Here is a 25,193-nt window from a genome sequence, read left to right as displayed (position 1 = left end):
AGAAGAAAATCTGGATGACTTTGTAAACTGGAGTAATAGAAATGGAATGATATTTAACAGTGCAAAGTCATGCATTTAGGGACTAACAATAAGAATTTTTGCTATAAACTGGGGAATCATTAGTTGGAAATGACAAAGGAGGAGAAAGACCTGGGTGTATTGGTTGATCCCAGGATGACTATGAGTCATCAATGTGATGCAGCCGTGAAAAGGCAAATGCAGTTCTGGGATGCATCAGGCGAGGTATTTACTGTAGAGACAGGGAAGTGTTAGTACCATTATACAAGGCACTGATGAGTCCTCATCTGGAACACCGTGTGCAGTTCTGGTCTCCCATGTTTAAGAAAGATGAATTGAAACTGGAACAGGTGCAGAGAAGGTCTACTAGGATGATCCGAGGAATGGAAAACCTACCTTAGGAGAGGAGACTCAAAGAGCTTGGCTTGGTTAGCCTAGCCAAAAGAAGGCTATGTGGAGATCTGATCGCTCTCTTTAAATACATCAAAGGGATAAATACCAGGGAGAGAGAGAAGTTATTTAAGTTAAGTGCCAGTGTGGACACAAGAATAAATGGCTATAAACTGGCCATCAACAAGTTTAGGTTTGAAACTGGGCGAAGGTTTCTAACCATCAAAGAAGTGAAGTTCTGGAGCAGCCTCCCACAGAGAGCAGTGGGGGCAAAAAACCCTAACTGGCTTCAAGACTCAGCTTGATAGGTTTATGGAGGGGATGGTATGACAGGACTGCCTGCAATGGCAGGGGCCTATCGGTGACTGCCAGTAGCAAAGATCCCCAATGACTTGAGATGGGACACTGGAGTTACTACAGAGCCCTTCCTATGTGCGGCTCCGTTGGCCTGACTGGAGCCAGTCCCCCAAATATAGAAGTCAAACTACACCTATACTAGTTAATTCCCCTCCCTGTTAAAAGGAGATGGTTGGGTTCCACTGAAATCAGGTCTTTTGGAGTAAAGAGGGTGACTGGAAAGAGACTACATCAATAAGCAGGGGGAAGCAGACTCTGGCAGGGCTAGAGGGTTGTAAACTTGTTCCCCTGCTTCGTGTCTTTCAGGCGGAGGAAACAGGAACTGTTCACAGGAAGCAGCTCCACAGTGCAGGGATTTCTCAGCCAGACATGGAGCCGGCCGGCACTCTGGAGGATGTGTACGTCCTAGTGGAGTACGAATTTGAGTATGTGGCTAAGGATGGGACGCTCATTTCCATAAAGCCCAACGAGCGGTACGTCCTGTTGAGAAGAACTAACGATCACTGGTGGCATGTTAAAAAAAGCAAGGACGCTCGTCCATTCTACATCCCGGCAAAGTATGTGAAGGAACTGCCCCCAGTCACCCAGCCCACCAGTTTGTTCGAGCTTCCTCCAGAAACCCCTGGACAGCTGGTCTCCAGGGACGCCTTGGAGACAATTGTCTTACAGCCAGCCAGGGACCAGCCTTTGGCATATGAGTACAAATTCCTGAGTGCTGCTCAGCAGAAAGAGCAGCACAAAATGGATACCAATGAACCCGACACTGACTTGGGAGCTGGGTCTGTGTGGTCAGGATCTGGAACTTTGGGGCCCGCTTGCAAAGACACCAGCTTCGAAGGTGAGACCCTGACTCGAGCCGTAGGAGAGGGGAAAGACACCCCTCCAGTGCTGAGCTCATTTCACAACCCTCACTGCACAAAGAGGAGCAGTCACTCTCCGGTGCTGCACATCCCCCCCATCGAGCACATGCGCCCGACGCAGTCCCTGGATGACCTGGCCAGGGTCACCCCCAACCCCCGACTTAGAGTCAGTCACACGGAGTCACGCAGGGCGGGGACCGCAGCGGGTGCTTTGCTTTCCCCGCAGCCTCTCAGCAAGAGCCAATCTGAGAACATTTATGAATCCATCAAGGACCTGGAGAGACAGGAGAAGGCAGGTACGCAGGCAGGGTCCAGCTGGCCAGCTCAGGTGAGTAGCACAGCTTCCCTCTGGGCCACAAAAGGGAACATAGGTGGGAAGTTAGTGGATCTAGGGTGACCCGATGTCCCGATTTTATAGGGACAGTCCCAATTTTTGGGTCTTTTTCTTATATAGGCTCCTATTACCCCCACCCCTTGTCCTGATCTTTCACATTTGCTGTCTGGACACCCTGAGCGGAGCAGACTGGGAGTCAGCTCTCTTAGGTTCCTAGGCTAACTCAGCCACCTTGGGCAAGGAATGTGCTGCTCATCTCATGACTAGTAAGCACCTGAGCACCTCAGAGAAAAGGCACTGCTGACGATCAAAGTGCTGCCGTGATCACACCTGCTTTGTGTGCTTCTGCAGGGCCATGAGGAAACCCTTGGAAGGGCTGGTCTAGGGACTTTAAGGGGCTTTTCTGGCTTTCATTTATGCAATCAGTGCCCCAGCTGGCGAGGCTGAATAGCTGAGGTGGAAGGACACAAGGTCGTGTTCTTCCTGCAGAGCTTGTACTGGGGGGTCGGGGGGCAGAATATCCTAGTATTTCCCTTTAAAATCTCCAAGGAGTGCTCTGGCATTGCAGGGTGCGACCCAGGCCAGGGAGGGGTTGTGTCAGCCCTGCCCTGCAACCTGGAGTGCCTCACAGTGCTTCGCTGCTATAGCTCCCACCTGGGCCGCTCACAAACAGCCAAATAGTGTGCAGGTCACACCCCGAGTGTCCGTCTGTAGCCACAGCCTGGTCCAGCCACTCTGGCCTCAGCAGCCTGTTTGCAAACACCAGCCACAGTCTGGCTTCCAGCAGCCTTGGTTACTACTCGCAGGGTGACCCCAACACTCCCTGTCCTGAATTCCTACCCCCCCGCCCCCCAAGGCATGTTTTGCACTGGCCAGACCTCTCCTGGATAGTCCAGATACACTAGGTCTGTTGCTTCTCTAAGGAGATCAGTGTACTGGTCTGCCACCTTCAACGGAGTTACCTGCTCAATTCCCATCACTGGCTTCACTTTAATTAAAGACTAAAACAAGTTGCTTGTCTCACACGGGGAGAGACTTGAATTGAGTGCAGGTCAGAAATGATCACAAGAAAAACAAAGACAAACTGCTTCTGAAACTGAGCAAACTCGGCCTGGTTTGAGGTGACATCCCTTGCCGCATGTGTGTCTTAGCACTGCTGACCCAGCTCTCAGGCCGAGATCTGCTCCCAAAGGCCACAGCTGCTTGATGTGTTGGCTGAGGTGAAAAGAGAGAGATGAGGAGAAAGAGAGCCTGGGGAGTGGGCTGCAGCTTCCCCTCACTTTTACAGTCTCCCTTGGATATGCTTTTCTCGAGAGTGACCCCAGATAAAGTTCTTTCCAGCTGAGAGCAAGGAGGCGTGGAGCTAGAGGGCAAGCAGAGCTGTTGTCCCTGCCTCCCCCTTCCTTGCCAAAGAACGGCCACTTGGCAGGTGGTGGCCCATCAGCTCTGATGGCACCTGGCCAGAGGCGTCAGCTTGTGCTTTGTCTTTGAGAAACAGATTCACCCCTCCCCAGACTTGTCTGGTGAACACACCTGAGTCCTGATTTCATCACGTGGTCCTAACTTTACATGTAATGTTGCTGCACACATTGCACCATGGTGTTACTGACCAGCGAGTTCTTAGTTTTCAAATGATACCTCCCAATAGCGGTGTAGCTAGGAGTGGAAATTGGGGTGTGCCCTGACTTCCGGGTGGACGGGCAGTGACAGACTGTGCTAGCTCAGCTTCTCCCCTGACGCCCTCTTCCTAGCCCCGGCGCCCCCAGGCAAAGGGCTTCACCTGCTGAGCTGGGCAGGCGCATGGGACAGCTCAGAAAATGGCAAGGCAGAGCTGCTGGAGCACAGTTTTCTGAAGGGCGGGAGCAGAGCTCCATCGTGCCCCCCCTTACACCTGTCTCCGCCCCCTTGCCCCCCAGAGACAGCAGCCAGAGCTGGGAGCAAAGCCTCAAGCGTGTGGCCAGCAACAGATCCCTGGGCATGGGGCTCGCAGCTGAGACCCCAGGTGTGGGGCCAGGAGTGGAACTAGGTAGCACTCCCTCTCTGCCCCACAAGGGGGCTGGCCCAGGCCCCAGTCACACCCCCCTGAATGGTCCTCATTCCACAGCCTGGGGCATTCCCAGAGGTTGCCCTGATCTCACAGTCCCAAAACCAAGCAAAGTTAGATAGAAAATAACTTGAGTTCTGAGTCTTCCTACCCCTTTCACAGCAGCATTTCTACTGCCGGCGCCTCACACACACTAAGGCTGAGTGAACGTTGTGGGGGAACCTGAATTTCAGGCCCTGCCTGCCTTTCCAGCGCTGGAATTCGCAGCTGTGCTGTGACATCAATACTCAGGGTGTTGCATTTAATGATTATTGTTTGGGAGGTTAGAGACGGCCCTGATCGGGTGTGACCTCTGGATACATCACTTCCTTGCCCTGTGGCTCAGTTTCCCCATCTGTGGAGGGAGGTTAATGATACTTTCTGGCGCCTTTGCAAAGCGCCTGGCAATCTCTGGGTGGAAGCCTCGTATCAGAGCCAGAATCCTCATGCTGCCTTGTTTAGTTATCAAATTCTCTCCTTCTCTCTGTGCTCACATAGTGTCAAGGGACCAGCAGAGGCCACTGTGACTCTAAGCATTCTGCAGTGGGGTCCCTTGGGCTTCCGCTCCTGCTGTCCTGCCCTGGGAGCCTGGCTGCCTTTTCAGCTGCAGCTTGTAGCTCAGCAATTCAGCAAACATGTTCAATTCCAGAAACTGCTGCAGCTAGCGGGGCAGTTTGAAGCTGCCGTATTTTCTTCTCCACACTCTTCCTCTCCTCTTAGTTCTTGAGGAAGTGGCTGGTAGCAGCTCCCAGGTCAGCTTCAGAAACTACTTCTGTGGCACCTCCCATGCGAAGCGTTCAGAGCAACAGCCAGGCCCCAAGCCGCGAGCGAGGCCCATGAAAACTGTCCGATTTTTAATAAGATTGAACTTTGGGTTCAGTTCCTTTGTCTCCTGGTTTCTGAGCTCACAAGCAGCTCACGTGTCCCACTTTTCGTGACAAGGCCAAGAGCTAGGCGCTCACTGTCCACCTAATGCTGAGATTCTGCAGAATCATCAGGCTCCATGAGCTGGTGATTTAGTTAGAAATACTAAATATTGGGGGACACTGGAGAACTAGGGTGACACCTTTTCAAAAGGCAAAGTGGAACACATGAAGGAGTCCACCCCTTCAGTGGCCATACCCCCTGCTTCTCCTCTTTCCCTGAGCCCCCACTCCCTGGCCAGGGCAAAAACCGAAGCCGGGCCTGGGTAAGAGCCGCCCAAGGAGCCCAGGCCAGTGGGGAACCCTAGACACTCCACCTGCCCTGAGCAGAGTGCTGAAAGCAGGCCCCAGCCTGTGTCCCTGTCCCCTGGGCGCACCACCCAGGGCACTTGGAGGCATAGACACTGACTCCATGGGTGCTCCAAAACAATAGTGGGTGCTCAGCACCCACCAGCCACCCGCCAATCAGCTGTTCAGCGGCCCCCACTGATCAGTTGTTTGGTGGTGGGTGGGAGGGGGAAGAGGTGGCATGCGGGTGGGACACTCTTGGGGAGGGGGTGGAGTGGGAAGAGGCGGGATGATCGTGGGGCCTTGGGGGAAAGGGCAGAGAGGGGGCTGGATGGGGGTGGAGCACCCACCCAGAAAAATGGAAGTCGGCACCTGTGGGTGGAGAGTCTGTGCTCCCCACAGCGGCCCTGGCTCCCTGGGCAGCTCTCACCACATCCCGGCTCCAGCTTTCAGCCTGGCCAGGGGCAGGGCCTCAGTGGGGCCTCTTGATGAGGGGGGCTAAGGCCCACGTCAGCCCCCAACCTGGAGGAAGCTGGTCCCATCTCTGGGCCTCAGGCAGGCACAAAGCAGCACCCCAGGGAATCCGGGACAAATGCTGTCCTGGAATCATTCAGCCTGAGACCAGAACTTGAACTCTGCATTTTGGGGCTGTCCCACCCACTCAGGGACAGATGGTGACCCTATATAGACCCCATTTTCCAGCGCTTCCCTTATAACCCTGTGCAGAGCTGCTCTGCAGCCCTTTTGCATCAGCTAGCCTGGCGTGAATCGGCTGTGGGGTGGGGGTACTCCTCCCAGCACAGACACCCCCTAGGCCCAGGCATGGAACCAGGGCTGGGCTCCTTCCACAACTGGCCCAGGTGCAATGGGCATTTCAGGGATGCCAGGGGCAGGGAAGGAGCTGCACCCTCAGAGTCCTTGCAGCAGCTGCTGAATAGGGGACCAGCCTCCCCTTTGTCCCAGCACCAGCCAGCAGACGGATCCAGATTGATTTCCAGTGGGTTGTACAGAGTAAGGACTCAGCCAGGCGTGGCTTAGGCTGGGGATAGACTGGCCTATCTACTGTCAGCACAACAGTGCCCCCCGGTCTGGCGCTCGCCTGCCCTATCTGCTGCCCAAAGGCCCAATTCCCAGCCATCGCCTCCTGACAGGCAGCCAGCCAGCTCCCAAGGAAGGTGCGGGGGGGGCATCCTGCAGTGGCTGGGCCAGGGTGGTTGGGGTTGTTGGACTCCACCCCCTGGGCATGCTGGCCCTCTGGGCTGCCAGCTACAGCACATCAGTCTCTGGTGGCACTTGTGCCCCCTGCTTCTCTGCTCCTGCTAGAGGGCAGACCCAGAGCGATGGGAGGAGCTTGCCTGAGGTATGGCTGGATTCTTAGCGTCTTAGGGCACATCTTCACTGGCAACGTTAAAGCGCTGCTGTGGCTTGTGTAGTCATGGCACGGTGCTGGGAGAGAGCTCTCCCAGCACTCTAAAAAACCCACCTCCACAAAGGGAATGGCTACCGCCGACATAGGTGGGTGCTCTGGGGCTGGAGCACCCACAGGGAAAAATTAGTGGGTGCTCTGCAGCAGCCAGAGCCTCGGGCCCTTTAAAACACCACCAGAGCCCTGCCACCACTACCCCAGGGCTCAGTTGCCAGTCCCAGGGCAGGGGACAGGCTCTCACTAGTGGGCCACCAGGGCAGTGGCGGATTAGCCACTGGGACAACGGGACCTGTGCCCAGGGCCAGGATTACCTTAGCAGAAAGGGCTGGGAGAAAGGAGAAGCAGCCTTGGTCTGAACTGAGGCCAAGGGAGCTGGTGGCTGAGTGCGGTGATTGGGGCTTTTCTGCTCCAGTCAATAGAAACGTCAAAGTAAAACCCATCAGCTTCTCCATGGGCACCACCGCTCCAGAGCACAACTGCTGGGCCCTGCTGCATCTTGTCCAGCCGTGCACAGTAACAGAGTCCAGCCCCATGGCAGGGATCTCCTGCACTCAGTTTGCTACAGCATCTGCACAAATATTCCCCAGGCCTAGGAATTAAGGGGAGCGTTGCACAAGGCTGCCTCAGCACCGAGCTCTCCCTGGTTCCCCAGCGTTTGGGTCGGGGGGCTCTGAGCCCCCAGAAGGACGCAACCAGCAGAAGGCCTGTTGTGTGGCAGAGACCCTACCTCACCCTAAAGGCTTAGGAAGTCAGTTACACCAGAGCTGAGGCTACCTCGTAAGCCCTGCCAGAGTTTAGAAGTTGGGTTTGACTAGGGTGACCAGACAGCAAATGTGAAAAATCAGGATGGGTGTGTGTGTGTGTGGGGGGGGTAATAGCAGCCCAAAAATCAGAACTGTCCCTATAAGATCAGGCATCTGGTCTACCCAGGTTTGACCCAGAAAGCCCTAAGTGACCTGGCGCCGACTCTTGTGAAAAACCTCTCTCTCTGCGGCTCCAATCAGAGCAGGGGCAGCGGAGTGGAGCTGTAGGCTTTGGAACTCACTTGCAGAGCCCTTGGTTAGAAATAGCTGCCATGCTGCAAGGCCGGGGTGACCTGAAAGAGGGCCTTGGCTTCTTCTGGGATATAGGTGCTTGTGGCAGATGTGTTGGTTCGTGGTCGAGAGAGGTTTCGAGAGCACTGTTATTTCATGGGTGTGGATTACAGGCTATGTCCACGCAGTAGCTGGAGGTAGTTGTGCGTGCACTAGCTGCGTGGCATGGCAGCATGCATTGGCGGCACCTCGGGCTAGCCACCCGCATACAGCACTGTCTGAGAGCCTAGGTACGTCCTCAGTTGGCCAGCCCATGCTGCGGCAGCCACGAGGCTGTTTTTAGCACATTAGTTAAGTCAGAGCTAATGCACGTACGTTTACCAAAGCTAGACATTGTGGATATGCCCTAGGGGTCGTCAGTTCTGTGTACAAATCTAAAGTAAAAAATAGGGCACAAGAGGCTGCACTTGTGTATCTGCCTGCAGAAGAAAGTGTGGTGTGGAATTGCACTGGGAAATAGTTGGTGATTGTGTAACTAGACTGTCTCTGTATATGCACCGGGGCAGAGTTAATGTGGCACAACTAGACTTTTCTTTGCCATTCCTCTTGATTTTAGCGACCTTCTTCGGGCAGCCTGGACGTTCCCTGAACCCAGGGTTTTGTTTATAGTGAAAGATGCATAACACGCATGGGACTGTCATGCACTGCTCTTCTTAGGCCAGAATTGCTAGCAGTAGATGGGGCACTTTTTATTTCTGTGACAATTCAGGCTGGAAGGTGAGTCTGCAAGGCATTCAGCAAACATGGCCGGCAGCCAAAACTCGTCAGGAAGCAACACGGTGAGGACTGACACCACACACAAAACACATTGACAGTAAGATTGTGAACTTTTTGCCTCTGCATGTCTCAGTTTTCACTACTGGATGTCACCGGTACTGAAGTACTGCGGTTGCCAAAGGCATGCCAGCCTGTTGTTCACCTCTTTGTACTGCAGATACCCGCTCATGCCAGTTTGCCTCACACCATTCATGTTCAGATTGTTATTCGGGCTATGTCTCTCTTTCTAAAAGACCTGCTAGGCCCTAATAGATACATGCACGTCGCCACTGAGCTGGAATGGTTGTAATTCCTCTTGGATTATTTTAGTATTATAACGATTTGTATTGTCATGTTACGTGAAGGGCAGTAAACTATACTGGGATAAGGCATCTTTTCCCAGTACAACTGTCCACACGACGGGTTTTACTGGTCTGGTGTAGCAGCCGTGGTTATACTGGCTCCACATCTGGCCTAAACCCAGTGTTGTAAAATTTCCCAGTTGGCATCATCCCTCCAGCTGGCAGCGCCGTGCAATGCTCTCCACTCACCCTCCTGCACTGGTGGCTTTGCACTGCGTTGTATTTACTCTTGGACATGCCCACCCTGCCAAGCCCACTGTTCTCATTGGCAGAGGACAATGTTTTTGCCTAGTGCAGGTCAACATTTAACGAAACATTGTCCCTGGAAATGGGGCTCCATGGCAGCCCATCAGCTTGGATGGCATCTTTCTGAGGGGCAAGCAGCAGTGCCGCTGAAATGCTTTGACAATTTTGTGTTGGGTTTTCATTTTTTAGTACATTGAAAATTTTCAGTGTTTCAGTTTGGTTTGGGGATTTTCAAGGCTTTTTGCCCTACTTTTCCCACTGGAATGAGAACGGGGGAGGGTCAAGGGGAGGTAAATAGGTGTGATAAAATGGGCAAATGCATTTCACATATTTTTTATTGTTTCCAACTAGAAAGAGCCAAGGTGTAGGGGGGTGGGGGTTCCCAGTGGAAAAGGGGGAAGAGCCTGGAAAGTCCCCAAAACCCAATCAGAAAACCGAAGGATTTGTTTTGTTTTGTTTCCAAAAATCCAAACAAAATACAGGTTAGCAGGACATTTTCTTCTGACTTTTCCCAACTGAAGTGAAGCCAATGGTACTGAAAAGTTCTGATAGTTCAACTTTTCATCTGGCATCAGGACAAAGAATGTGGGAATGTTACAATTTACTACAGACGAAGATTCCATTTCTCAACCAGCTCCGGTTTATCCCTGTGGGCCGGGCTGTTCTTTTGATGGTGGGCTCCATCCAGGTCCAGTGTGCGGTTCCATGTGAGATCATACCAGGGGGTGGGGGTAAGAAGCAGCACTAGTGGGGCTTGAGGGACTGCAGGGGCGGGGGAAAGGGGCAATCACACCTTCATGCCTCTGGCTGGCTGTGAGCTCTCAGGCATGGAGTGAAGCTCTGGCAGTGGGTGAGAAAGCAGAGACTATGGGGGGCAGTGGGGCACCAGAAGGGCTGTGCCCTATCAAGCTGCTCCCTGATGGGAGAAGGAGGAACGCCCTCCTGGGGTGCTGGGGAAATGAATCTTCTCCTCTCACTGGGGGAAGGAGACCAATGGGTCTCTGTCCCAGACCAGCTCCTGAGGAGGCAGGAAGAACCCCCAGCGCAGGGAGGCTGCCATCTGTGATGATAGAGGATTGGAGGCACCTGGGGCAGACAGGAGGGGTCTACATTGCAACTGAACACTGGCTAGTCAATTAACAGTGGTGTTGATGTTTGGGCTCAGGCTGGAACTGGGGCTCTGGGCCCCCGTGAGGGGGGAGGGTCCCCAAGGACTAGAGAAGGGCAAACATAATGCCTATCTTTACATGGGGGAACAAAGAGGAATTACAGACCAGTCAGCCTAGCTTTGCTGCCTGGAAAGCTACTGCAACAAACAACTAAGCAATCAGATTGTAAGCACCTCTCGGCTAGTAGGGTGCTAGGAACAGCCAGCATGGATTTGTCAAGGACACATCATGCCAGACCAACAGGGTAACTGGCCTAGTGGATGGAGGGAAGCAGTGGATGTGAGATAAGGCTTTTGACACCAACCCACATGACTCTCATAAACAAACCAGGGAGATGTGGTCTAGATGGAATCACTATAAGGTGGGTGCACAACTGGTTGAAAGACCGTACTCAGAACAATTATCAATGGTTTGCTGTCAAACTGGGAGGGTACATCTAGAGGGGTCCCTCTCGGGGTCAGTCCTGGCTCCAGGACTATTCAATATTTTCATTAATGACTTAGAGCGTGTGCTTATACAATCCGCAGATAACACCAAGCTGGCAGGGGTTGTAAGCACTTTGGAGAACAGGATTAGAATTCAAAATGACCTTGACAAATTGGAGAATTGGTCTGAAATCAACAAAATGAAATTCAGTACAGACAAGTGCAAAATACTGCACTTAGGAAGGAAAAAGCACAGGCACAATTTCAAAATCCTGAATAACTGGCTAGATGTTTGTGCTGCTGAAAACGATCTAGGGGTGACAGTGGCTCACAAATTGAACATGAGCCAGCAATGTGATGCAGCTGCAAAAAAGACTAATACGCTGGGTTGTATTAACAGGAATGTCGTGTGTAAGACACAGGAGGTAATGGTCCTGCTCTGCTTGACACTGGTGAGGCCTCAGCTGGAGCACTGTGTTCAGTTCTGGTTGCCACACTAGGAAAGATGTGGACAAAAATGATTGAAGGCTTAGAAAACCTTTGAGGAAAGGTTAAAACAACTGGGCTTGTTTTGTTCTGACAAAAGACACCTGAGTGGGGATGTGATGACAGTCTTCCAGTATGTTCAGGGCTGTTATAGAGAGGATGGTGACCAATTGTTTCCATCTCACTGAAGGTAGGACAAGGAGTGATGGGCTTGATCTGCAGCAAGAGAGATTTAGGTGAGATATTAGGAAAATCTTTGTAACTCTCAGGGTGGTTAAGCTCTGGAACAGGCTCTAGAGGTTGTGGAGTCCCTGTCACTGGTGGTTTTTAAGAACAGGTTGGAGAAACCCCTGTCAGGGATGGTCGAGGTTTACTTGGTCCTGCCTCAGCATAGGAGGCTGGACTTGATGACCTCTCGAGGTCCCTTCCAGCCCCACACTTCTCTGATTCCAAGCAGAATGGGGTCCCCTAGATTTGTCCTACCTGCAGGAGGGGTATCTAATCCCTCAGTCCTGAACTTAGTTCATCGCACTGAAAATGTCCTCAGGCTGCACAGCCAATGCTGCCATGGTCCCCTGGGCCCCAGCATGCTGAGAGTAGCGGTCCTGGAAAACACCAGCAAGTGCTAGCACATGTGTGGCAGCAGTCAGCCCACCAGTGCTTCAGCTAAGTGCACCACAGGCTCCCCAAATCAGGGCCCCATTGTTCATCTCAGAAAGGAGAAATGAGAGGGGACATGATAAAATAATGACTGTGCTTGAGAAGGGAGCCCGGGAGCTGCTGTTCTCCTCTCTCACAGCACAAGGACAAAGGACTGGTCAATGAAATTAGATGGTGGGAAATTCAAAAATGATACAAGAAAATGCTTTTTCCATACATAGTGTGATTAGACTGTGGAACTCCCTGCCACATGAGATTGCTGACTCCACAAACTTAACGAGATTCAGAAAGTGTTTGGACATTTCTGTAGATAAGGCTATCCAGCCTTCCAGCATTATCATAATTAACAACCACAAGTTCTGGGAGGGATATTAAACTGCCAGCTGCAGGGCTTCCTTCAATCTCTACCTAGCAGAGACCAGGATGAGACCTGTTAGGATGGCAGATTATCCCACAGCTGCTGCTGAAGGGTTCTTACACCAGCTGGTGCTGGCCACTGTCAGTGACAGGACACTGGCCCAGCTGACCCTTGGCTCTGATCCAGTCTGGCCGGTCCTGTGTTCCATGGCACTGGGTGATGAACAAACACCTACACAGCAACTGTCCCTGCCTTCAAGAGGCCTGGTCTGCACTATGGGGTTAGGTCGAATTTAGCTGCGCTAGGTCAATTTAAAAATGACTCTGTCCACACAACCAACCCCGTTCCGTTGACCTAAAGGGCTCTTAAAATCAACTTCTGTACTCTTCCTTGGCGAGGGGAATAGCACTAAAATTGACTTTGCTAGGTCGAATTTGAGGTAATGCGGATGCAAATTGATGGTATTAGCCTCCAGGAGCTATCCCAGAGTGCTCCATTGTGCTCCATTTCCTGTTTGGTCAGCATGGCACACTCGGCAGCACAGGTGACCATGCAGTACCCCCAGCATCATAGAGTGTGGAATGTTTCTATGCTCCTCCTATCATCTCCATCCCTAAGGTTATCGCAGATTAGGAGACTAAAAAAACGCACTTCCGATGACATGTTTTCCAAGCTCATGCAGGCCTCCCGCACTGATAGGGCACAGCTTAATGCGAGGAGGCAGGGCCAGCTTTATGACCCGTGGGGCCAGATTAGAATACTTGGCGGTGAGGTGTCCGCTCTGGGTTTTCTGCGGCACGAAAGGACACACACACAACCCCACTGCCAAAATGCTGCTAAAGACCCCCAGAGCGGACCCGCCGCCGCCAAAATGCCGCTGAAGACCCCTGAAGCGGGACCCCCTTAGGCGCAGGCGCAGGACCCTCTTTGGCGCAGGGCCCTATTCCGGGGAATCAGGTGAACTGGCTTAAAGCCGGCCCTGCATGGGGGCATTCAGTGGCAGAGGCCAGGAAAGAATTAAGTGAGTGTGAAGAGCTGAGGCAGGACACGAAGCTGAGGCTAATGGGGGAGCAAACGGATATGGTGAAGCATCTGGTGGAGCTGCAGGAAAGCCAACAACAGCACAGACCCCCGGTGCATCCACTGTATAACCACCTACTCTCCTCCCCATGTTCCATAGCCTCCTCACCCAGACACCCAAGAACACGGGGGGGGAGGCTCCGGGCACCCAGCCACTCCACTGCAGAGGATGGCCAAAGCAGCAGAAGGCTGTCATTCAAACAGTTTGATTTTTAGCATGGCTACAATAAGCAGTGTGGCCTTGTCCTTCCCTCCTCCCCCACCCCACCCGGGCTACCTTGTCCATTATCTCATTTTTTTTAATTAATAAAGAAAGAATGCATGGTTTCAAAATAATAGTTACCTTATTTCAAAGGGGGGAGGGCGGTTGGCTTACAGGGAATTAAAATCAACAAAGGGGGTGGGTTTGCATCAAGGAGAAACACACACAACTGTCACACTGAAGCCTGGCCAGTCATGACACTGGTTTTCACAGCCTCTCTGATGCGCAGCGCACCTTGTTGTGCTCTTCTAATTGCCCTGGTGTCTGGCACGAAAGGATTGTCTGCCATTGCTTTCACGGGGGGAGGGGTGACTGACGAAATGTGCCCAAAACCACTCGTGACAATGTTTTTGCCCCATCAGCCATTGGGTGCTTAACCCAGAATTCCAGTGGGCGGCGGAGACTGCGGGAAGTGTGGGCTAGCTACCCACAGTGCACCGCTCCGTAAGTCGATGCTAGCCACCGTAGTGAGGACGCACTTTGCTGACTTAATGCGGACGTACGCAATCAACTGTATAAAATCGATTTCTAAAAATCAACGTCTCTAAAATCGACCTAACTTCATAGTGTAGACATACCCTGAGAGCAGACAAGACAAAAAGCAGGAAGGGAAAGAGGATTGGAGATGGGGAGGGGGTGATTTTCCCAAGGTCACCCAGGAGGTCAGTGGCAGAGCTGGCACCAGGAGCCAGATCTCTTGAGTCCCCGGCTGGTGCCCTGCCCCCTAGACCACACCTGACACAGCTGGTTATCCCATTAAATCACTGCACTCTGGGGCAAAGGCTTTAGGCATTCTGCACGCAGTGCTATAAATAGAACCAGGAGCCGGTGTGTGCCGCATGCCAGAGATGACTTATCAGAGCCTCGCCCCGCCAAGGCGATGGCTGCCACAGCGCTGCCAGCCACCCAGAGCCAGCGCGCCGGCTTCCTTCCAACACTGACCGTGTGGCACAAAGCAGTATCTGCAGGAGCCAAGTGCTCCTCAGCCCCCTGCCACGCTAGGCAGAGACCCGTTCAGCCATTCCGCTCGCCCCTAGAGCCGGGACAGTCCCAACCATAATGCCAGGAAGCGCGCTGCTTTTCTGGGACAGCTGGGGAACAGACCCTGGCAAAAACCCCACCACACTTGTTTTAATTTTGGGAATCGTGTAAAGCAGAACTAGAATCCGCATCGCTTTCCCCAGTGTCAGTGGTCACCCACCAGCACCAGTCCCGTGTCAGCGCTCCCCCAGCGCCACCCCATCCCCCAGTGTCACCCTTCCCCCACCAGCACCGGTCCCGTGTCAGCGCTCCTCCAGTGCCACCCTTCCCCCACCAGCACCGGTCCCGTGTCAGCGCTCCCCAGCGCCACCCTCCCCAGTGCACCCTCCCCCACAATGGTCCCGAGTCAGCACTCCGATTCCCATGTCTCCTTTCGCAGTGCTCTCCGCACTGCTCCGCGAGTGTCAGCAGTCCCAGTGTGCCTTCCCACAGTGTCCCCCTCCCCAAGTGTCAGCGCTTCCTTGCAACTCCCGTGTCAGCACTGTTGCACATTCCCAGTGTCAGCGCTCCCCTTGCACAGCCCCAGTGTCGCACTCCCCTTGCACCCTCTCTGCAAGTGTCACGCGCCCTGTTGCACACTCCCCCGTATCAGCGCTCCCCCTTGCACTTCCCAGTGGCACCCTCCCCGTGGCACCCTCCCTTGCCCTTCCCACATGTCGCATCCCCTTGCACCACTCCCCCAGTGTCAGCACTCCCCCTTGCACCATTCCCCCAGGGTCAGCAGGTGCTTAGTCAAGAAGCCCCTGTAATTCAGCCAAATTAAAATAGACGCTCTGTGGGACACATCTTTGATTTAGGAACCATCCTGCTGCTGGATCTCAATTTAAGCCCAAAGCCCTGGTGTGCTCACATTGCTCACACACTTATCCTTCCCCAACCCTGCCCTGCTCGCCGCCCCCCAACTTCAATATAGGTGGCACGGTCTCATTTCTTTTAAAAAAAATCAGCCCCAGGAGAAGCCAGAATTGGAGACTTTTTCCCAAAAGGTGAACAACTGGGAAAGATTTTAGCACTTACTGAATGAACTCCCTTTAGGCTGGGCCCGTTTAACAGCCCTATCACCCAGGTGAGCTGTGTGCTGCATGTGACACAGCCGCTGACGGCGTCGCTGGCCGCGTGACCCATCGGAGGCAGCGTTTTGAACTTTCATAGCTGACAGGCCAAGGATAGAAAACACCCCGCGTGGGAACGGCAGGAAGTAGCCACTCATTGCAGGCAGCTAAAGGGATGTCAGGACCCACCAAGCACCTTTGCAATGGGGCAGATCTTTGGATACCATCTGAAGATTAGCTAATATCCCTGACCTTCGGGGAGTTGTGTGGCAGTCTGCTGAGGGTGGGGAGTCAGTTTCTAGCTGCTAGGAGCTGGGGCAAAGTCCTGCCCTTCCCTGGCTGGGAACTCCTTCCTCTGCCCTCTCCCACCCCACCCCAGTTCCCAGGCAGCAGGGGTGCAGGGCTGGGGGAATGTAGCATAGAGCCCAGAGGATCTCTGTGCAGGGAGGCCAGGCTGACTGTACCGCACCCTGGGTGGGGGGTTGTACTGGGTTTATCTTGGAACAGATCTATTGGTCAGTAAGATGCTGCATGTGTGAGGGCTGGGAACCCCCCATCCCTTAGTGGAGGGGGGCAGGGCTGAGACTGAGTTCGGTCAATATCAGCCCTCCCCGTGAGAAGCCCCATAACCATAACCCTCCCCCTGGCACTGGGGTCTCCCCGTGCTCTAGAGGAGGTCCAGTCATGGCTTAACACGTTAACAACCAGCACGTCTTGGCGTCACTAGCAAAAATATATTTTCACACGACACTGATCCGTGTTCCCATCCTGCTACAGCTCCAGCTGCAGCTTTAACCCGCATTAGCCGGTTCAGGTAACCCTCCTCGACCACTTGGATTCTCCACTGCAACTGCCTTGTGTGCACTATGGGTATCACATCACTTGTGTTAGCACGTGCCTGGCAGAAACATCTTTTTCTCCAGGGCAGACAAGCCTGCTTAGAGCTGTGATTAGGCATCGTGTTAGGAAATGTGAAAACAGGATTCAAAGTCCCAGGGCCAAGATCCTCATGGCCTCGGGTTTGAGGTTTTCAACCTGACACCCCTGAGAGGGGCCCTGTTTACAGACACGAGCCAGGCCCAGCCTTTTGAAAGTCAAGCCCCTTTAATATGCCTCACATTGAGAGCCCCAATTCACTAGTCACTTCTGCAAACTTCCTGCTGAGCCCCTGCAGGCCAGGCTGTGTCCTCAAGGGGGTGGGGAATGGGGAATTGAATTGAGGAGAGAGATGCTGCTTGTTAATGCTTTGGACCCAAACTCCACTAGCAGGTGGGGCCGTGCCGAGAGACCGTCTGCTGCAGGCACAGAAATGCAACAGGCTCTGCACACCAAGAACATGAGACAGACCCGATTTCCCCACCTCTCTGGATTTTACTGAACTGCCCTGGCTAGAACAGCTTCCTGACCCTGGCCTATAAGCAGATGGCCACAGACTCCAGAGCAGATGAACGTTACCTAGGGAAGGGTCCCTCAGGCTCCCTTCAAGGGCTTGGTCTCTGCACAGGTTGAGTTTGTTTAAGCCAGTCCTTTGTGATTAGTCAGAGCACTCCCCACCAGCTGGGATGGGGCAACAGAAGGGTTAAACCCAAGGAGGACTAGCCCCTCCCTATGCAAATCAGGGTTTGTGTCTTACCTGATCCAGACCAGGATGTGTGAGCAAACGGAAGACACTGTAAGCAGGGCGGAGGGGTGGCTGTTGAATGCATTCACCATAGTGCCATGCAGGTGGGGATCAGAGCCCCGAGCAGCCAGGAGTCTCAGCCAGCCCCACTCACCTCACTGTGAGTATGTAGCAACCAGCCTTTTCTTACTGCCCTATGGGGGTGTTCAGAGATTTACAGGGTGGGGCATGGGTGCAGGATGGCTGGCTCTGAGCTGAGCCTCTCAAGAGGTGAGTGGGGTGGCACCCAACTGTATGGGCAAGGCAGGGCTCATTTGCCCCCTTGTCACAGGCCAGGGTTGTTAGGGGCAGACTGTTCTCCTTTAACAGCTTTTCTGCAGCCTTGAAGGAGGAAGCGTGGCAACGTGAAATGCCTGCCCAGCCCCTCTCCTGTCAGCAAGACATGTCCAGGTACCAGCCCCTTGCCTAGGGATGGACTCTGGCCCCACCAGCTCAGAGGTCATTCAGCATGCTTAGAGGTGAATTGGTTGGGAAGGCAACAGTCAAGTCCGTTCCCAGTCTTCCCTGACTGTCAGTGTCTCTCTGTGGGACTGTCTCCTCCATCCCCACCCCACTGACACAGACAGGAGCTGGGAAGCACATTTACACCCACCTGCAGTGAAGGGGCAGATGCAGACATGCAGTTAGGGTGACCAGACAGCAAGTGTGAAAAATTGGGACCAGGGGTGGGGGGTAGGTGCATGTGATAGGAACTTATATAAGAAAAAGACACAAAAATGGGGACATCTGGTCACCCTAAGTACAATGCGCACAGGGACATGCCTGTGAAAAGGAGAAGTGCATTCCTAACATCCATGCGTGCTTCATTGTGGTCCCAGAGTCCCCAGTTAAACCTGATTTTATAATCCAGTCCCTGTGATCTTGCAAAATCAAACCTATCACCTGGGAATGTCATATACCACGGCTCATCCCAAGGTGGAATCCCAGAAAGCTTGAGCCAGCTGCAGAACAGCGAGGGTCAAAACATCACCTTCACTCACCTAGGGTGTGATTTTGTGACTGCTTTTATTGCCAGAGTAGTAACTCTGCTGCTGAAAGCCTGAACAACCTCTGGAAAAGTCCCTAGCTAAGAAGCAGGCCCTTCACAGGACCCATGCAGGAATTCAGCATTCAAAGGGGTCTTCTCAAGAACACAGGGACACAGGAATCTATTCACTTAAATACATAGTTTGAGGTGTAAGAATGTCTCTCTTGCGCTTGTCATTGTACATGCCCCAGTTCCGATGTGTTGCACAGATTTTAACGTGTGCGTCAGTCTGATTCTGTCCACTCACACCCCACACTTGGATGCAGTTGCAGCAAAAGACCCTCAGGAGAATGTTGTTTCCTTAAAAAAAGAAAACCAAACCCAAAGACATTCGAAATACCAAGGTGAGGGTCACTTCACCAGCTGTACCTAGGCATGGAAATGGGCTTCTCCCAGCTTCGTGCTGGCTCAGTAGCATTAAGAGGAGACGTAGCCAGATGTGTTTTTGTGGTCACTAAAAAGAGGATCCTGTCTGGTGGCTGGAGAAGGATCTTGGGTGTCTAATGGAGCTCAGGCTGCTGCTATGGGTCAGAGTTAAGGGCATGTCAGGGACCCTCACCGGGCAGATGGATACTTTGGAGTACATTGCTTGTGTCAAGTAGGTTCAAGCAGTGGGGTTGGCCCCCTCCTATTTATTAAGGTGCCCCCTTATGGGTTTTACACTAGCCTGAACTCCAGGGGAACACCACATTTGTTTGGAGTATAGCCGTGGGATTTCAAAATGGAACAGACTCATCAGGGCACCCTGCCCCCTGCAGCTGGCACCAGAGTTACTGTGAGGCCAGGGCTGAATGACCCAGTAATTACAATCCCCCATCCCACAGCTTCCCTGTGACTGCTGCTTCCAGAAAAGGGGGGTTGGAGAAAGACCCACTCCCATAACCCCAGGAGGAAAGGGGGGACTTGGCAGCAGCCCCAGGAACTGATGGGGAGAGGGGCATGTGGCACTTGAGATGGAAGGGTAACCCCAGAGTCACCTTGCCAGGAGAAGCAGCATGGATGGGGGACCCTGGAACCCCCATTTCTCCTGGGCCCGGCAGAGGAGCAACAGCCTGGGTGGGAAGAGATCCCCAGACTCCTTTGGTCTGGAGGAGCGGTGACAGTGGGGCCCCTTCTCCTTGGTCCCACTCAGCAGTGGCAGCTGTGAAAGAGCCAGTGGCTCCAGGGCAGGGTTCATGCTAACTGGGGCACAGGGGTGCTCGCCTAAGGCGTGTGGTCTCACCCCGAGACTGCTCAGGCTCCCTCCTGCAAAGTAGGCCAGGGGCTTTGCTGGGCTGAGGGGAAGCCCTGGGGCCAAAGCCCCCTCTGCTAGTGCTCAGTCCAGCATCTCTAGGGCCGGTGCCTCTGCCCCTCCTTCGGGCACAGTTCTCACTGCCTGCTGCAGCTGCTCCTGCCCGAGCACAGTTTGTTCCTTTCCCTCCAGGCTCGTTACCTGGCCCCTATTCCTGTAATATCAGAGCACCTCTCTGTCTCCTCACGCCCCCCTCAGTGGCAGGGCTGGGAACCCCACTGCTCAGAGCGGGCTGAGGCGCCGACATGCTAAGTGACTCACCCAAGGAGTACGTGGCAGAGCAGGGAATTGAATCCTGGTCTCCCCTGTCCTAGGCCAAAGCCCCAACCACTAGGCCATCCTTCCTCCTCCATTGCTCCCCTGTCTCTCCTCACCCATCTCCCAGGGGCCTAGCCAGCCTCACCCTCCGGCCCTTTCCTCAGCTGCTGCTTTCAGACCTCTGCTCTTCACAGCCTTCACTCCTCAACAAGGGCAGCCAGGAGCAGCTGCTGGGTCTCTGATGCGGGGAGCAGCAGCAACAGCCATCACCACCGACCTCTTCCTCCTGTAGTGGCCCTCCCAGCTGAGCATACCGTGAGCTCTGCCCCTCAGCTCGAGGAGCAGCTGTCTTGCTCCCCAACATGGGGCTCTTGCTCCCCTCTTTCCCTGGAGCTACAGGTTTCCTTGCTGCATCCAAGAACCTCTCCATCAGGCCCCAAGTGCCTTCACTTTGGGGCCAGCCCCTCAGGCTCCGCCCCAGCCGCCATCATAGCACTATTCCACCCACCGCTATCCCCTGCCAGCCCCCTGCCCAAGTGCCTCCTGCCACCGCTTCTCCTCAGCCTCTTCTCTGCTCTCCTGCCGACCTCCTTCCCCCTATTCCCAGCCTTCCTCCCACCTCCCTCATGGGCTCAGTGGGGCCAGCATGCACAGGAGGGAGGGCTGGAGAGCTCAGCTGGCTAGGCATTTGGTACAAACCCCAGGGGGCTCATTCCTTGGGGGTCCATGAGCCCGGACCAGAGGAGCAGGGCTTGTGGTTAAAACCCTGAGCGGCTCAGCTGTTCTCTTGGGCAGCCCAGCTCACCGGGGCCGCTCAGAGCAAACAGCAGCACAAGGGAGCCGAGTTCACGACACTCCAGTTATAACACGCATGGCAGCCTAATATTCGTATACCCTAAGGGCACGTGCCAGCTCCCGACAGCCCCTGTACCCTGCTGGGAGCCGCTTATCTCTCTCTCTTCCCTAGCTGTGCTTCTCCATCTGTGGGGAGAGCCCTGTTTATAAAGGGCCCCAGGAGCCATCCTGCTGCAGGCAGTAGGATCAGCCTTCTAAAATGTCCGCCTGGCCTGGACCTGCCTTTCCCAGCCAGCCTGGTGAGAGTGCTGCGCCAAGCCCAGGCAGGCTAGGAATAAATGCCCCCTGATGGCCAGCACTAGGCTCCAGCTGGCAGTTGGCACACCACACGTGAGGGGCTATTTGGGGGGTTTGTTCTCTCTCCTTTCCTGCTAGCTGTGTTTTATAGGAGCAAACACAGGACATATGGAAGCAGGGGGAGGTTTAGCTGGGGGTTAGGGGGCCAAGGAGGGGCATTGGGGAGGGGAGAGCAAAGGGGACCAACTAATTGGTCAGGCTGCTATGCCCCTCTGGAATGAAAAGCTGGGCCATGTTACTGAGGGGGTGGCATGGAGACAACAGGGGTTATCGTGGGTCACTTTTCCTGCTTCCCTCAGACCCAAATCACTGAACTAGGCAGTACTGGGTTGCCCTATGTGCTCAGTGTCTAGTCTGCCTGGCTGCTTGGGGAACCTGCCCTGGTTGCGTGTGCCTCCTGCCCAACTGGAGACACCTGGGGCCTCATCTGCAGAAGTGCTGAGCGCTCTCAGCTGTAGCTGAAAGCAGTGGGATCTGTGAGTGCTCAGCGCCTCTGGAAAAACAAGTCCTTGGTGGCTATAGCTGAGTACCCAGGAACAGAGGCCCCTGCAATTCATGGATACTTTTGCAAACATTGGCCTTACTCTCCTTGTCTCTCAGTGTACCCATCTGTAAAATGGGGGTAATGCTATCTTGCCTTGTGTTGCTATGGTGAGTTCAGGACTGGTTTGCAGTACTCCATTCCTGCGGCCATGAGCACTACAGAAAAGCCTAGGAGGAAATGAACAATTCTGAATTCAGTGCAGCATTTGGAGGGTGTGCAGTAAACAAGGCCTGCGTATTGAATGAGGAGCCTAAAAAGAAATAATGAACTGCTATCTAATCCACTGGGCACCGAATGAGCCCAGGGTCCTGTGGCGAAAAAATAGTCTGTGATTAAAAACTGCATCCTGATGCATGTGGGCCCAAACTAAGATTGCATGGGCAACCTTTCCTCTGGCATTTCCTGTCTTTTGAGCAACTGACTGTGCAACTTCGATATTCTTGTTAATGTAGATTTTTGCTTATAGTTAAGGCTATGATTGTGTCATGGCGGTCACGGAAGTCACAGAATCTGTAACTTCCATTGACCTCTGTGACATTTTCTGCCCCAGGACTGGAACTCCCAGTCAGCTCCCCAACAGATTCCAGTCCCTGCCCTGGTGGGAACCCCCTGCATCTGCCTGGCGGTGCAGGAACCCCCCACAGCAGCCCAGCTGTTGCGGGGGACCCCCCCAAGTGTTCACTGCCTAGGAGGGCATGGGGACCCCACAGCAGCCCAGCCCCTGCAGGCAAGAGAACCCCAGAGCTTCTACTCACCACAGCAGTGCTGAACCCACCTCTCCACCTTATCAGGGATATTTTTAGTGAAAGTCAGGGACAAGTCACAGGCTTCCGTGAATGTTTGTTTATAGCCCATGACCTGTTCATGACTTTTACTAAAAATATCCGTGACAAAAACTTAGCCTTATTGATTATACATTATAACCATGCTTTATTTAACTTCTTTGCCATTTCAGTGCCGTGTGTCATCCAGGAATGGAATGATTTTAGATGCCATTCTAGATGCCTCTTTTTAGGGAGTCTGGAGAAACTGCAGAGTCTGAAGCTGGCTTGTTTGCAAGCATAGATCAGCTTTAGCATGTTAATGTCTTCAGAGTTTAGTCCAGGAGTCAGCCTGCATTTCTCCTCAGAATATTGTGTTCAAAGGTTCTCCTGCAGTGCGGCCTTTGTTTGGCTTAAATCTGGTTTCCCAGTCTTTGCTGCTTAGATGATGCCTTTTACGCTAATTCTGGCTGTCAGTGCTGTGATTCTGTGTGTCAGCGAAACAACACAGCAGCTATGAAATCTGCTTTCACTGTTACTAACAAAATGAACACTGCACTTTCAGTGTGAAGCTCTGGAGTGGCCTATGTAGTTAGCTGGTCTGGCCCCAGGGACCTTGTGTGCTGTATTAGTTCTGTTCTGTAAAACAACTGCAAGACTGCACCAAACCGTTTAAAAAAGATCTCGGCTGTGCTCTCTTCGAGGGCAAAAGGATAAAAGATGCTTGGTGTTTCTAGGCCAAGTGGTTTGATGAACGGACTAATGCAAAAAAGATTGTGGTCCTGATTCAGTCTGGCCCTGGAGCACATGCTTAACCTGAAACATGTGAGTCATTGAATTTAGTGGGGCTATTCCCATGCTTAAGATTACGCGTGTGCTTAGGTGCCTTGCTGAGTCAGGGCTGAGGAAAGTTCTGCGAAAGTAAAAACCTCCAGCCACATGGTACTTTTCCTCTCCCCACTTCATTTCCCTGGGTGCACCCTCCAAGTTGCTGGGTGGAGAAGCTACAGATTTGTGCCTACATTCTAATCGGAATTTGTTTGCCCTGTCTGCAGACTCAGGCAGATGTTGCTGGACATGTTGTTGCTCTGCCCATGTTTTACTCTGGAGTAGGTCTCCAGGTGTATTGAGCCACCCCCATGCCCCAGGAGATGCTGTTTCTGAAAATCGAAGGGAGTGCTCTTCAGTGGCTTTTGAGAACATTCAGCGTTTGTAGCCGGTTGCTGCTGACCGGTAAATCAAAGAGCTGGTGTGAACTCAAACCCTTGCACATGCAGCTCCTCTCAAAGAGGCACAATTGTTGGTTTCTTTTTTTAACCAAATCTCCACATTACTGTGACACGAGATCGACTAACGCACACACTGAGTTTCCGATGGGAACTTTAACTCTCCACTGTCACACGGCTGGACTGTTGTAACCCGGCCTCCTGCCAGGCATGACTGGGAGTGCGGCAGGTCCAGTCCCCTGGAGAGGTTGGGTGGCGCACTGGGAACAGAGGTGCTCCAGGTACTGAGCTTGTTGGTGGATTCCCATGACCACTTGCATGTTCCAGGTGATGGAGGATTCCTTCAGGAGGGCTGCCAGGAATAAGTTGCCAACTCCATGGGCACCAGGACTGCAACAGTCAACGGATGCCACCCCTGTTCCTAACCCAGCCCCTAAGGACAGCCCCCTGAAGGGGTCAAGGGTAACTCGTTCCATGCAGCTCCCCAGACTAGTCTAGGGCCACGCCTCCTCCAGAAGCAATGCCAACGCACACACCCTGGCCTGCAGACCCAACCCATGGCCAGCTCTTTGGTCTGTGCTCTCACTGCGGCCCATCCATCCACGCTGTCCTGCTGTCACACCCTGCAGCTGCCCCCACACCTCCTGTTCCCTGGCCAGCCACAGGCTGCTTCCTTGCCTGCCACCGGCTCCCTGCCACGATTGGTGCCCGTGACCGCCCCATGGTAGCTCCTTTTCCTATAGGGGTTATGGAGCCCTCGCAGGCTGGATGCTGAGCTGGATAAAGGCGCCCTCAACTGGCTGCATCCTTTCCCTGCAGCTGAGCCAAGTGCATTACAGTATTTTTCAGTCCTTAATATGTGCTATATTCTTTGCCGGTCCCCAGATGGTGTTTGTCTCACTTTCCTCCCGGCAGGTGGGAATTTAACAGTCCTCTATGTAGATGAGAGACTTTTCTGGCTGTGGAGGGAATCTTCAGAAAAGCAAACCTTTGAAGGTGGATATTTAACAGCTCTTTCCCCTCGATCCAACCTAGTCTCAGAAGTTACGGCTCAGATTTTCGCCACCAGCGAGCCACTTTTAGAAGCGTGAACGCAGCCGCCAGGTTGCAAGAATATGAAAAATGTCAACAAATAACTAATTATGCATAACTTGAAACTTGTGTAACCACAGCAACCCTTCCGCCCCACAAACCCCAACAGGAAACGTGTGAAAGGCTCAGGCCCATATCAGGGCAGGTTTGGGGAAGTCTTTCTCCTCTCTTGATTGGCCTCTCGCTAGGGGCCAGTTCCCTTTGCTTTGCTGCTGTGACGCTCCTGCCCGTCAAAGCACCCGCGCTTGCTCCTCTTCGTGGTCCCGGGGGCTGGAAGATGGACACCCATGCCCCTAAAGCGCTGCCCAGGTCTCGGAGCAGGTTCTTGCGTTTGTTCAGCTCATCCCAGGTGCGGAAGGGTAGATCTTAGCCAGCAGGGAAGGGTAACTGTTGCTTATGGGCTAAGCCGAGGGCGCAGCATCCTACCGCTCAGCCAGACAAGGCGACTGGAGCACTCGCAATACCCTGGAGTTGGCTTCAGTTGACAAGGG

The 25,193-nt window shown here is 53.4% G+C and overlaps 1 protein-coding gene across 3 annotated transcripts in view; it reads left to right on the top strand.

Moving 5' to 3' along the window:
* Window positions 1-25,193, top strand: part of ARHGAP27 (Rho GTPase activating protein 27) — a 78,888-nt gene that overhangs the window by 19,641 nt on the left and 34,054 nt on the right. For 2 of the 3 annotated variants that reach the window (XM_032784032.2, XM_032784030.2), the window contains one exon: window positions 1,072-1,953. In XM_032784032.2, the coding sequence (XP_032639923.1) occupies window positions 1,135-1,953 (819 nt within the window). In that variant the 5' untranslated portion in view covers window positions 1,072-1,134. Of the gene's footprint in view, window positions 1-1,071; window positions 1,954-24,898; window positions 25,052-25,193 lie in introns of those variants that run through there. The other variant, XM_032784033.2, reaches the window with a different exon arrangement.

Source organism: Chelonoidis abingdonii, chromosome 21 (assembly GCF_003597395.2).
Source record: "Chelonoidis abingdonii isolate Lonesome George chromosome 21, CheloAbing_2.0, whole genome shotgun sequence".
Classification (NCBI taxonomy): Eukaryota; Metazoa; Chordata; order Testudines; family Testudinidae; genus Chelonoidis; species Chelonoidis abingdonii.
Note: the sequence above shows the minus strand (reverse complement) of the source record. Positions and strands in the feature narration are given on the sequence as shown.